Source organism: Carlito syrichta, unplaced genomic scaffold (genome assembly GCF_000164805.1).
Source record: "Carlito syrichta isolate Samal-C Ts95f unplaced genomic scaffold, Tarsius_syrichta-2.0.1 Scaffold308847, whole genome shotgun sequence".
NCBI lineage: Eukaryota > Metazoa > Chordata > Mammalia > Primates > Tarsiidae > Carlito > Carlito syrichta.
Genome location: NW_007252943.1, coordinates 905,591 through 917,556, shown reverse-complemented (window position 1 = coordinate 917,556; position 11,966 = coordinate 905,591). Strand labels below are relative to the sequence as shown.

The window sequence follows — 11,966 nt, the reverse complement described above, 5'->3', positions numbered from 1 at the left end:
CAGGACTCTGTTAGCCAGAGAGCACTGAATAAAAGGGCATTCAAGTAGATAGAAGCCAAGCTGGACTTCCTGGATCTGCTGCTGTCTACTGCCATGAGAATACCATGCACTTACGTACATGGTTAAGCGCCTCTCTCCTACCCTACAACCCAACTCCCAGGGCCCACCAGAGAACAGAGGCAGCTTAGGGAACACACCACCTCTGACATGCACCTCAGAGAAGTGCCACCCACCTCACAGGGAGCACTTCATAGGGAGTCAGCTCTGGCTCAGGCAAGGTCTAGGCCTATCGCCCAGGCTGAGAGAGGGTAGGGACAGGGTGGGACAGGGAACAGGCACACATCACCCACCATTCACTGTCCTGACGATGTAGAGGCCCGTGGGCACAAAGTGCCGGTCGTCACGCCCCGTGTAGCTGAGCTTCGGAGTGCCACTGGAGCCCTTGATGATCTTCATTTCTAGCCTGAAATCCCCAAGAATGTGTGCAGACAGGTGTGAGTGTGCACATGGGAGAGAAAAAGCTCTGATGTTAGCCTCTGGTTAGTATCAAAATCACGCCACTCACAGTATTTGATCCTGGTTTGACATAAGAAGAAACTGAGGCACAGAGACAAGGGAATTGCTCCAAGCCACACAGCAAGTGAGTGGCATTGCTGGGTTAGAACTCAGGTTCTAAATTCCCACTCAAGCCAGGGAGGTAGGGGAGTAACAAGTGACCTTACTGCATTACTGCTGTTTGGGGTATCTTGGGGTGACACTAGTAAGGCTGAGGTGCCATGGAAACACTGTGGTCGCTCAAGAGTTCATAGTGACTGCCTGCAATAAGCATACCCAGAATGAGACTCAGGTCTGTGAGTATGCGCTAAGGATCTCAGGAAGCATTTATGCCCCTTCTGCCCCTCCAGGCTCCATCTCTCTCTCAGCACCATGAGTGGGATTTATGGTGTTTCAAGCAGCCTGCTGCTTGGCCCCTCACAGGGACAATCGTAACTATTACAGCATCAATGAGCCTGTATTTCTGCCTGACACATGCCTGCCCTGTTCCCTCCTGACAGGGTGTTGAATCAGCTCTTGGCCGGGGGGCTCTCTTGACTGCAGTAGAGCCGCACTGAGGCAAGTGAGGTGAGGGGTAGAGGCAGCCGTGAAGACCTACTCACCACCCCACCCCCACTCCATCTCCACAAAACAACAGAGGACGGATCATGAACATGGCTGTATCCCCTTGAATTCCCCTCGAATCCTGAGCTGCACTGGTTGAGTCACTCACCTGACAAAAATCTTCTCCATTTCCTCCAGCCTGTACACCTCCTTCACCCTGCGAGCAGAGACAAAGGCTTCTTGGGGGACATTCTGATCAGGAGGCAGATGGTAGGCAGGAGGCTGCCTACCCTGTGCCTCAGACCCTTACCCTGTGCCTCAGACCCTCCCTGAAACCAGCCAGCCCACCAAGATCAAGTTTGCCCAGCCTGGCACACTGTGTCCCACTCAGACAACCCCCTGGGTTTCTGAGTGCCAAGCAGCCCCTCAAACCTACCCCAGGGTAACTGGGGAGTGTAGCTGTGGTTACAGGGAGACAGAGATGTCTCTGCCAGCATTCCTACCCCCGAGTCATCTTCCTATCACAAGAGGCCCAACACTGAGGTCCAGTCTCTGCCTACAGAGATTTCAGAGCTTCCTCCAGCCCAGTGACCTCTAACAGTCCTAAAAATCTTACCCAAAGGGAGTGGAGGACCCTCACCCAGGATGTAGGGCTCCTGTTTGATGCCCAGCCTTCACCCCTGTAAGACCCTGAACATGCTGTTGGAGCTGCTACTGGCAAAGGTTCCCAGAGACTCAGCACCCAGACTACAAGCAACAGAGGCCAGGGCCTTTCAGCCTGTCAGACTGTATACTTGGAAGTGCAGACAGAAACTCATTCTAGACTTTCACATGACATGTATAAAGGGCATTCTCAATACTAGACTTAATTTTAACTATAAAAATTTACATTAAGAGAACAATAAAAATGATTTTGGTAAAGTACAAATAGACGCCTCAGTCTCCAGACTTATGAAGCCCCAAGGAGCAGTGATAAGCAGTGACCTTTTGGTAATAACCTCAGACCTTTGCCTGCCCTGGAAAAGTTTTTTCTCCACCTACTTTCTCCCTGACTCTGTTATCTTTCTCCTCTCCCTCCTAAGGGCCTGGAACTTTCACACTATCTAATATGACAACTAACTCTGGCCTTCTACCCAAGCACTGAGGGCCCCATTCCTTCTAAAATCCTTCTCTTTTTCATGTCAGAATTTTTATTCCCTTAGCACCCTTCTTACCTGAGAAAAGGAAAAGGCCAGGTGATATGCTAATGATACTCAAGTGTGAATGAGTGATTCATGAGCATTCAGGGCATGCACATCTTCAGTGAGGACACTCTAACTGCTAGGAATGAATCTCTACTGTGGAGGTTCCTCCACTGTGCCAGAAAGGAAGAGGAAACACTCTGGGGCGAGTCACTGACCTAACACCCCCAAACAAACCATTCATCAAGGGCAATCTTTTTTTTTCCTTGAGTTGGGGGTCCCACTCATTTGCCCAGACTGGAAAGCAGTGGCAGCACGATCATGGCTCACCACAGCCTTAACCTTCTGGGTTCAGATGATCTTTCCGCCTCAGCCTTCAGAGTAGCTGGGACTACAGGTGCATGCCACCACACCAGCTAATTTTTTTTATCCTTTTCGTAGAGGTAAGGTTTCACTACATTGCCTAGAATGGTCTTGAACCCCTGGGCTCAAGCAGTCTCCTGCCTTGGCCTCCCAAGTACTGGGTTTATAGATGTGAGCTACCACACCCAGCCAGGGCAGTCTTACCTCTAAAATCAACCTTGCCTGGCCCCCTCCACTCAGCCATCCCATCCCTCAATGGACAGAAGAAGCAGGCACTGGCAAGAAAGAAGCAATGGGGAAGGGGGATTTGGGAGGCGAGAGACCATATGCTCACCTGATGGGATTCATGTCAGGCCGACTGGGCTTGGAAACGGCTTTTACAAATTTCTCAGCAAGCTGAATTCTATGAACCAAACACAGTCTCTCAGAGGCAAGCAAGGTGTCTTCACCAACACCCCTGCCCCCAGGGCGTCTTCACAGTGCCAATGAGTGGGAGAACCTCCTGAATCTGCAGCAAAACTGCTCCAAGAGGCGGTACCCATGTCCCCCAGGAAGCCCATCCCACCCCTCACTGGCACTTCACTCATGCCCAGGTACCTCTGTATCCTGACCTCTAATTTCACCATGTTGGATGGTTTTCCTAAATGATGACTTCAGCTGTGCTCAGTCCCCTCCACTAGAGTATCATCTTTAGTATCGTAAGTATTATCTTTATTGTATATGTCCTGTCACCCCAAATCTCAGACACCCAGTGCACCCACTCAGATGAACCGAATTACATGGTAACATCCAAGCACAGAATATTTTTTCAGAGGAGTCTTCCCTCTTTCCACAAGAAGAAATTTGTAGCCAATTTAACACAAATGTCATCTCAGTCTGAGCAGCTCTGGCAAAATGCAGTGTGCTGGCTTCTATGATTACTAAGGCCCAAGCCCTAGCAAACTCTGAAGTGCCAATGCCAATTTTTTCACCCAGCTCTTGGGACCAGTTAGTGGGCAGGAGAGGGAGCCTAGGTGAGGGGCCAAGTCCTGGAGGGCTATTGCCCACAGAATTGCCCTGGCCTACCCTAACCCTCCCTATCCTGGGGCCCAGGTCAGACCGCTGGTTAAAGTGCTGCTCCCGAACATCACTGCCATTCAGCACCAGGACATCGAGGATGTGGATCGCGCTAATCTTCCGCTGGGCCTTTCCCTAGAAGGACAAGTGCATTGCCCACTCTGCCAGGCATTAGCCTCTGGCCCCCGCTGCCCACCACGGCATACTGGCCTCCATCCCACCTATGGCTGGGGCAGAATAGGGCCCTAAACACAGAGTATTTCTCTTGCCTCCTTCCCAGTTGGTTTTTAGCACCAGACTGGCCTGGGCTTCTCTGCAGGGGAAGATCTGACGTTCTGGGTGATGAGCTCCCTGGGCTCTCAAACCTAATGAGGCTGCTGCTATGGTGCTCCAGCCAGGGCCTGGCTTCCCACCCTTTGCCAACTATTCCCAATGACTGTTCTAAATGACACCTCAAAGTTGGATATAACCTCAAAGTTCCTAGGAAATACTGTCTTCTTTCCCAAGGTATCCCTGGTCAAAAATTCAATCAGCTGCTAAAAAATACCTAGTAGGCCCACCAAGGTCCTCGATGCACAGAGATGATCGAGGTCTCCTCTGACACAGACTGTGCTCCGCCTCACCTGAATCTACTGTGGCTGTAAGCAACTGCTCGAGAAGGATTAATTATACAGCCTCCCCAGCCTAGGTCTTGTCAACCACCACACAATGTAACCAAGTTAACTCAGGGCAAAGGGCCAGACTCAGCTAGGCCCCAGCCCACTAGCTGCAGAGCCAAGGCCTGAGCAGAGCCATCTCTGACCTCCCCTTTCAGTTCATGCACAATTTCCACAGAGAGCAGAGTGTCCCGGGGCAGCTCTGTCTTCAGGTCCAGCTTGACCCAGCGGTCTGACTGGCGGCCATCCCACGTATAGATCTGGGACTTCTACAGGCAAAGAAAAAGGGCCCGGTCAGGCAGACATGGAGATTGAGGGGTAGGAGGCTCAATTTTCAGTGGGCAGTTATAAGCTGATGGAGTGGGATATGTCAGAAGAAAATGTCTAGAAGACATTATGTCAATTATACTCCAATGATGAAAGTGTTCTCCACTGCCTCAGCAGAAGGGAAGCAGAGATCTGGCTTGGTCCTGCGGGCAGGGAATAGCCTCAGGGCACCATTCAAAAGAGCTCAGTGGCCCTCAAAGATCCAGCTTGGCATTTGTCTAGGGTGGGTTTGGTGAAGGGTCCAGAGAGCAAAGGAGAGAGAAAGTAAAAGGAGAAAAAGTCAAAGTGTGAGAGGACACAGAAGAAGTAAATGAGGAAGAAGAGAGCAAATGATACAGAAAGACACGCCAGAGTTGAAAAAGCAATTGTTTTAACCCTATTAAGACAGAGACCTTGCCAAGGCTTTCCCTTATCTTATTTTAGATTCCAGGAGGCTCAGGGTAAGTACAGGGGGTATTTCTGCAAGACTGTGGATGGCATAGGGTGGTAGTGTTGGGCTCAAGCCAGATCAGCCCGCTGACCAGTCTGTTAGCCTGGAAAGCTCCATGTCACAAGAAAAGTGGAGTGTTGACCTCAGCAATGCACAGAATTGAAGAAACAAAATACATGAATAAATGAAAGAATGAATGAAGGACACTTGGTAAACTCAGAAGAAGAAAGGAAGTTTCAAGAAATACCTTCACTAGGGTCAAAGCCCCAGTTCTCAGTGCCAAGAGAACATGACTGAGTGTGGAAGGCAGCTGTCCAGACTGCCACAGTCAAGGGCAGTACCGCCATCCCATGCTGGGTAGGAAGCCAGGGGCAGACTTACCCCAAGGCCGATGAGGAACTTCTGCTCGCTGCCAGACACCATGCAGCGGTAATCGAACACAGGGCGGATCTTTTCCAGGGTTTTAGCGGTGAGCAGTGTGGGCTTGTAGCTGAAGATATCAATGTCTGTGCCCTGCAGTCATGGGTCAGAGAAAACACACACTGAGTGCCTGTATGGAGGTGGGAGAGGAAGGTTGGGAGAGGGAAGGGACACGAAGCACTAGCTCTCTGAAACATGTTCCCCTACATCCCTTCTTTACCTAACCATGCACCAAATGGGCTCTATTGCCATCTACTTGGAGTGTTCCTGTAGGACCTATTAGGAGAGGCTGGGAAAGGGAAGAGTACCAAATCCTTACATACAGACTGATTTGCCGGAGCTGTAAGAAAATGTCACCAGAACATAAAAGTGACCCCTTCAATAAAACTGAAGGCAAGGCTTCTCCAGCAGTCAGTTTAAAACAGTTAAGTGATCTCTCCACCCCATTCAGAAAAATGTACACATGCTATTCTTTGGAGGCCATCTTGAATCTCAGTCTCCAGTCCCAGACCCCTACAAAACCAGTACATTTGCCCGTGATCTAGGCCAGAGTCAAATGAGGCCCTGGTGAAAGCTGGAGGTTAGGTAGTAGAAAAAAAACAGGGCAAAAGCACCCTGAGGACCATCTCACCAGAAACATGACAAGGAAGCTGGAATTAGGCCAGACCTGCTGGGGGCTTCTCTGGCAGCTCCCTTCACCCTCTGACTAAGATATCCTACACTCCATGTCTCCTTGGAAGGCAAATCCCACAGGACCCTGAACTTTCCAGGGTGAGATAGCCAGCACTACCCTTTTGTGGCAGTAATGCTGAGCAAACACATCTCAAGACTACTCTTCAGTTGGCTCGATGTGCTCTTGGGAAACCCAGCACCCTAAAACAAAGCTTCCCCCCATGACAGCCTCAGCCCAGCCCCTCAGAGCCTGGGAGCAGCACTTGCACAAGCCCCCTGGAGGCCACACATCTGAGGGCCTCAATGGTACCATCCATATCTAGACAGGCCTACAGAGCTTTTTATTTTCACCAGATACAGACATACCTGGATGAGTTCAAAGAACTTAGATTTCGGGTCTGAGAAGGAAGGAGCAACTCGAGCCTGGTCTGGAATCTGAAATGAGACAGCAAAGAGCTTTGATGTTCAAATGTCATTTTGACCAAGGCCGTGTTTGAGTGTAGCAAGTGAAGGGATAGATTCAGACTGTGTACTTACATGTTCATGGGGCGGAATGGCACATAACAAAGGAGGCAGAATGAGGGGGATGGAGGTGGATAATTCAGTCACTGCTCCTTTTCAGACCCTGTGATAGCTCATCCCAAAGGCCACTTACCCTTTCTCTGGGGCTCTTTGTGGTCAATGTTGCTTCCACAGGGCCACCAGCTGCAAATGAAGCCTATCCACCACCCCTCCCACCCCCAGTCCTTTCTGACCCAGAGGCCAAGGAGGTAACTCCCAACAGTGCTGAGATGTCCACCTCCGGAATGATGTGAGGGCAGCAGACATTTTGGATGGGGGAAGACTCTGGTGACAGACTGACAGTCACTCTCATTCACCACAGCTCCCTTCCCTGGAGCAACAACGGACTGGAGAGACACTTACCCCCCAGAGTCGGAGGCACTCTTTCCGGATCTCCGCCTGCCGAGGCTCACTCAGGGTCCTGAGGAAACGAAGTCAGTGATTACAACCTCCAAGAGGCACAGAAATGTACCCCCTGTGCACCCCTCAGAAGCCCATAGAGGAGGCCTGCATGAACATGTAAGTGCACACATGGAGGCCATGCTGCCATTGGCCTAGGGTGCTTACAACACTTGCATGGCTCTCCTCTTGAAGACTGGGGCTCAGATATACATGAAATGGGATCACCTCCCCTTCCCATCACCACAGGAAAAGAGGAGACTGCCCTCCTGACCACCTGGATGCTCAATCTCCCCACCCCCTTTTCCAATCACCCATCAGCACGCTCTGGCTCCTCCTCTGTTGACACAGGTCACATTAAGCCTATTCTGATAGATGTCACTCTGCCCCACAAAGTTGAATGAGCTTATGTTCACACCCACCAGAGGTCTGCCCTGACCAGTCCTATCTCTCCTCTCTTCATCACTCTTTACTCTGTGTCCTTTGACCATTATTTATGCTACTTGTGCTGTGCCACTCTACACCCTCTGATGCACTGTTAACAACTTTTCCTGTATCCTTTTCTGAGTTTCTCTTATCTGCCCAAAGACAACATAAAATATTCAAGGGCAAGGTTCATGTCATATGCTCCTCTGCATCCTTAGGAGACCATAGCCGAGTGTGAGATAAAAGAGTAGGTGTTTGTTTATTTACTACTATATGCTTTAAAAGTCTTGAAGAAAACACATCAAGGAGAGTAGCAGTCATCTCTATGGGTGGGATTCTGGGGGAATTTTTGGTTTTTCTTTTTTCTGTAATGTAAGACTTCTATAGTGAGCATGCATTAGTTTTATAATCAGGAAGAGAAGACAGATTAAAACAAAGTAGAATTAAGAGAGGTGTTTTTGAATGTTTGTTTAAATGAAAAAAAGCAATGAGTTGGGGAAGGAGCAAAACAAGATCTTCTCCCTTGAAACAGGTGAATTCTGAAAAGGGGGCAACACTCACGTGTCTTGAACAAAGGCATGGATTTTGGCCAGAGCTTTGATCTGCAGACTACAGTGGCTAGGAGAAAAAAAAAATTATTTGATCTCGGGATTACCAAAAAAGACAGTCAAGTGACATCAGAACAGAAAAGTTAAGCCAGAACAGTGGCTATCTGTATTTGCAGGAGGGGTGGAGAGTTAAAAGAATGATCCCCCACCCCCAAGGTGGGACTTACTGAATGCTGAGGATAGAGCAGGAAAACTGAGTCACTCAACTCACAGATCCCAAGTCCTACTAAAAGGAAGGCTCTGATGCCACCCTTAAATAATCTGGAGGTTGAACAGATTCTAAACGAAGCAACAAGAACACCCAGACCCAGTTCAACTACAGACTAAACTGACTCAACCTATCCACACTAACAGTTGTCCTTTGTACTTGAGTCTCTACTATTCTTTCACACACAATGTCTGTCGTTTAATAAAAAATCATGAGGCATGTGATGAAGCAAGAAAATGTGACCCGCTGACAAGAAGTAAAATAGTTCAATGAACAAGACCCAAAGATAGCCCAAATGTAGGAATTCTCAGACAAGGCCTTTAAAGTGGAAAAGGTAGATGGCATATATAAAAAGATGTATATTTTCAGCACAGATATATAAACAATATTTTTAAAGAGCAAATAAAAATTAAAGAAATGAAGAATATATTAATGATGAATTATTATTTTGGTGAGCTTAGCAGACTGAACAAAGTAGATGAAAGAACCAGTGAACTTGAGGACAGACAGGTTAATAGAAACCCAAACTGAAACATAAGGGAAAAAAAAGTGAAAAAAAAAAAGACTATCTGAGGTCTTTGGGAAATGACAAACTGCTTAACATAAATATAACTGGAGTTCCAGAAGTAGAGGAAAGAATAAAACAAAAATATTGACAAGATAATGTCCATGAAATTTCCCAAATTGATAAATGAAATCAATCTACATATCCAAGATTAGTGAATCCCAGGCAGAATAAATACAAATAAAATAATATATAAATATATCAAAGTCAATCTGCTGAAATAAAAGATAAAATACTGAAAGTAGCCAGGAGAAAAAAGATACATGATATTCAGAAAAACAATGATAAGAATAATGACTGACTTTTCATCAGAAACAAAGGAGGCAGAGAACCATGGAATCATATCTTTAAGGTGCTAAACAAAGTGTCAACCTCAAATTCCATACCCAGTGAGAACATCCTTCAAAAATGAAAGAGAAATAAATACAGTTTTCAACAGACAAAAGCAAGGAAATATTCTCCAACAAACTTGTACTACAAAAATAGGCTAAAAGAAATTATTTAGGTTGAAAGGCAATGATTCCAAATAGAAATCTGGTTCTACAGGAGGTAATGATAAACACCAGAAAGGATAAAAATGTCAGTAAATACCAAGGATCTTTTTTTTAAAAAAAGTATATATGTGTTGTGTGTGTGTGTATGTGTACCTTTTAAATCTTTTTGAAAGACTATAAAATAAAGTAAAAATGATAACGATATAAAGTAGACTTTATATAAAAACAAAAACACAAAGGCAAAAGAACAATAATTACATAAATACTGTTGTAAGGTTCTTATGTTGTTCGTGAAGCAGCAAATATTTTTTTAGAAGGTAGACTACGATAAATTAAAGGTGCATATTGCCATCCTGAGCAAAAAATGAAACATAACACCAAAAGGTATTTAAAAACCCCAAGAGGATAAACGAATACTAAAAAAATTGAAGCCAGGCTCGGTGGCTCAGCCTGTAATCCCAGCACTTTGGGAGGCTGAGGTGAGTGGATTGCCTGAGCCTGCGGGTTCAAAACCCGCCTGGGCAACTTGGTGAGACCTCATCTCTACAATAAAACCAAAAAAAACCTAGCTGGGCGTGGTAGTACGCGCCTGTAGTTCCAGCTACCTGGAAGGCTGAGGCGGAAGGATCGCCAGAGCCCAGCAGGTCGAGGCTGCAGTGGCCGGGAACAGCCACTGCACTCCAGTCTGGGTGATAGAGTGAGACTCCAACTCAAAAAATAAATAAAAAAATAAAATTTAATTTAAAAAATTGAAATTGCCCCCTCCCAGAAAAAACAGGAAGAAAGGGACAGAGGAACAAAGAGCTGATAGGATAAATATAAATCAAACATGTAAAATAGGGGATTTAAACCCCCAAACCCAATAGTTACTCTCAATGTAAATGCACTAACCATCCCAATTTAAAAGCAGAGACTAGTCAGGCATGGTGGCTCATGCCTATAATCCCAGCACTTTGGGAGGCCCAGAAGCAGGAGAATTACTTGAGCCTAGAAGTTCAAGATCAGCTTAGGCAATATAGTGAGACTTTGTCTCTACAAAATAAATTTATTTATTTATTTATTATTTTTTTTAGTTGGAGTCTCACTCTGTCACCCAGACTGGGGTGCAGTGGCCACTCCCGGCCACTGCAGCCTCTAACTGCTGGACTCCGGCGATCCTTTCGCCTCAGCCTTCCTAGTAGCTGGAATTACAGGTGCACGCTACCACACCCGGCTAATTTTTTTGTTTATTGTAGAGATGAGGTCTCGCCAAGTTGCCCAGGTGGGTCTCAAACCCGCGGGCTTAGGCAATCCATTCACCTTGGCCTCCCAAAGTGCTGGGATTACAGGCTGAGCCACCGAGCCCAGCTTACAAAATAAATTTAAAAATTAGCCAAGTACGGTGGCACACACCTGTAGTCCCAGCTACACTCAGGAGGCTGAGGCAGAAGGATCATCTGAGACCAGGATGTCGAGAATATGGTGAGCCATGAACATACCACTGCACTCCAGCCTGGGTGACAGAGTGAGACTCTAGTTTCAAAAAAAAAAATGCAGACTTTTATTCAGGTCAGACTGGACAAAAAGGTAAGACTCAACCACTTGTTGTCTAAACAAATACATTTAAGCTGAGCACGGTGGCTCACACCTGTAATCCCAGCACTCTGGAAGGCAGAGGCAAGAGGATTACCTGAGTCCAGGAGTTCAAGACCAGCCTGGGCAACTTGGCAAGACCTTGTTTCTACAATAAATCAAAAAATTAGCCAAGTGTGGTGGTGCATGCCTGTGCCTCCAGCTACTTGGAAAGCTGAGATGGAAGGATTGCCTGAGCCCAGCAGGTGAAGACTGCAGTGGCTGGCTGTGAGTGAGCAAAAGAGTGGGCAAAAGAGTGAGACTCCTACTCAAAAAAAAAAAACAAAAAACACACTTAATAGCAAAGACAAAGACAGAAGCAGAAAAAGACAAACTATGCAACAATAAGATTAAAAAAAGCTAATGTGGCTATATCAGACAAAGACTTCAAGACAGAGTATTACTAGAGATAATATTTCATATTGATAATACTTCCTAATGCCTAATAACAAAGATTCCAAATAGATGAAGTAAATAACAGACAAACTAAAGGGAGAAATAGACAAATCAATAATCATAGTTGAAGACTTTAACAACCTTCTTAGCAATAGGCAGAATAATAAGTAGTCAAAATAATAGTTAAGTACCAGGTGTGGTGGTTCACGCCTATAATCCCAGCACTTTGGGAGGACGAGGTGAGAGGATTGCCTGAGCCCACGGGTTTGAGACAAGCCTGGGCAACTTGACAAGACCTCATCTCTACAATAAATCAAAAAGTTAGCCAGGCATGGTGGCACATACCTGTACTTCCAACCACTTGGAAGGCTGAGGTGGAAGTATCACCTGAACCCAGCAGGACGAGGCTGCGGTGGCTGGGAGCGTAACACTGTCCTCCAGCCAGGGTGACAGAGTGAGATTCCAACTCAAAAAAAAAAAAAAAAAAAAAAAAAA

The 11,966-nt window shown here is 46.5% G+C and overlaps 1 protein-coding gene across 1 annotated transcript in view; it reads right to left on the bottom strand.

Annotated features, from left to right (window-relative positions):
• Positions 1 to 11,966, bottom strand: part of CMTR1 (cap methyltransferase 1) — a 60,920-nt gene that overhangs the window by 2,627 nt on the left and 46,327 nt on the right. The window contains exons 14-22 of the mRNA XM_008066147.2: positions 8,151 to 8,207; positions 7,128 to 7,185; positions 6,570 to 6,638; positions 5,493 to 5,624; positions 4,501 to 4,623; positions 3,742 to 3,833; positions 2,977 to 3,045; positions 1,268 to 1,315; positions 351 to 463 (exon numbers count right to left, since the gene is read on the bottom strand). Of these exons, the coding sequence (XP_008064338.1) occupies positions 351 to 463; positions 1,268 to 1,315; positions 2,977 to 3,045; positions 3,742 to 3,833; positions 4,501 to 4,623; positions 5,493 to 5,624; positions 6,570 to 6,638; positions 7,128 to 7,185; positions 8,151 to 8,207 (761 nt within the window). The remainder of the gene's footprint in view (positions 1 to 350; positions 464 to 1,267; positions 1,316 to 2,976; positions 3,046 to 3,741; positions 3,834 to 4,500; positions 4,624 to 5,492; positions 5,625 to 6,569; positions 6,639 to 7,127; positions 7,186 to 8,150; positions 8,208 to 11,966) is intronic.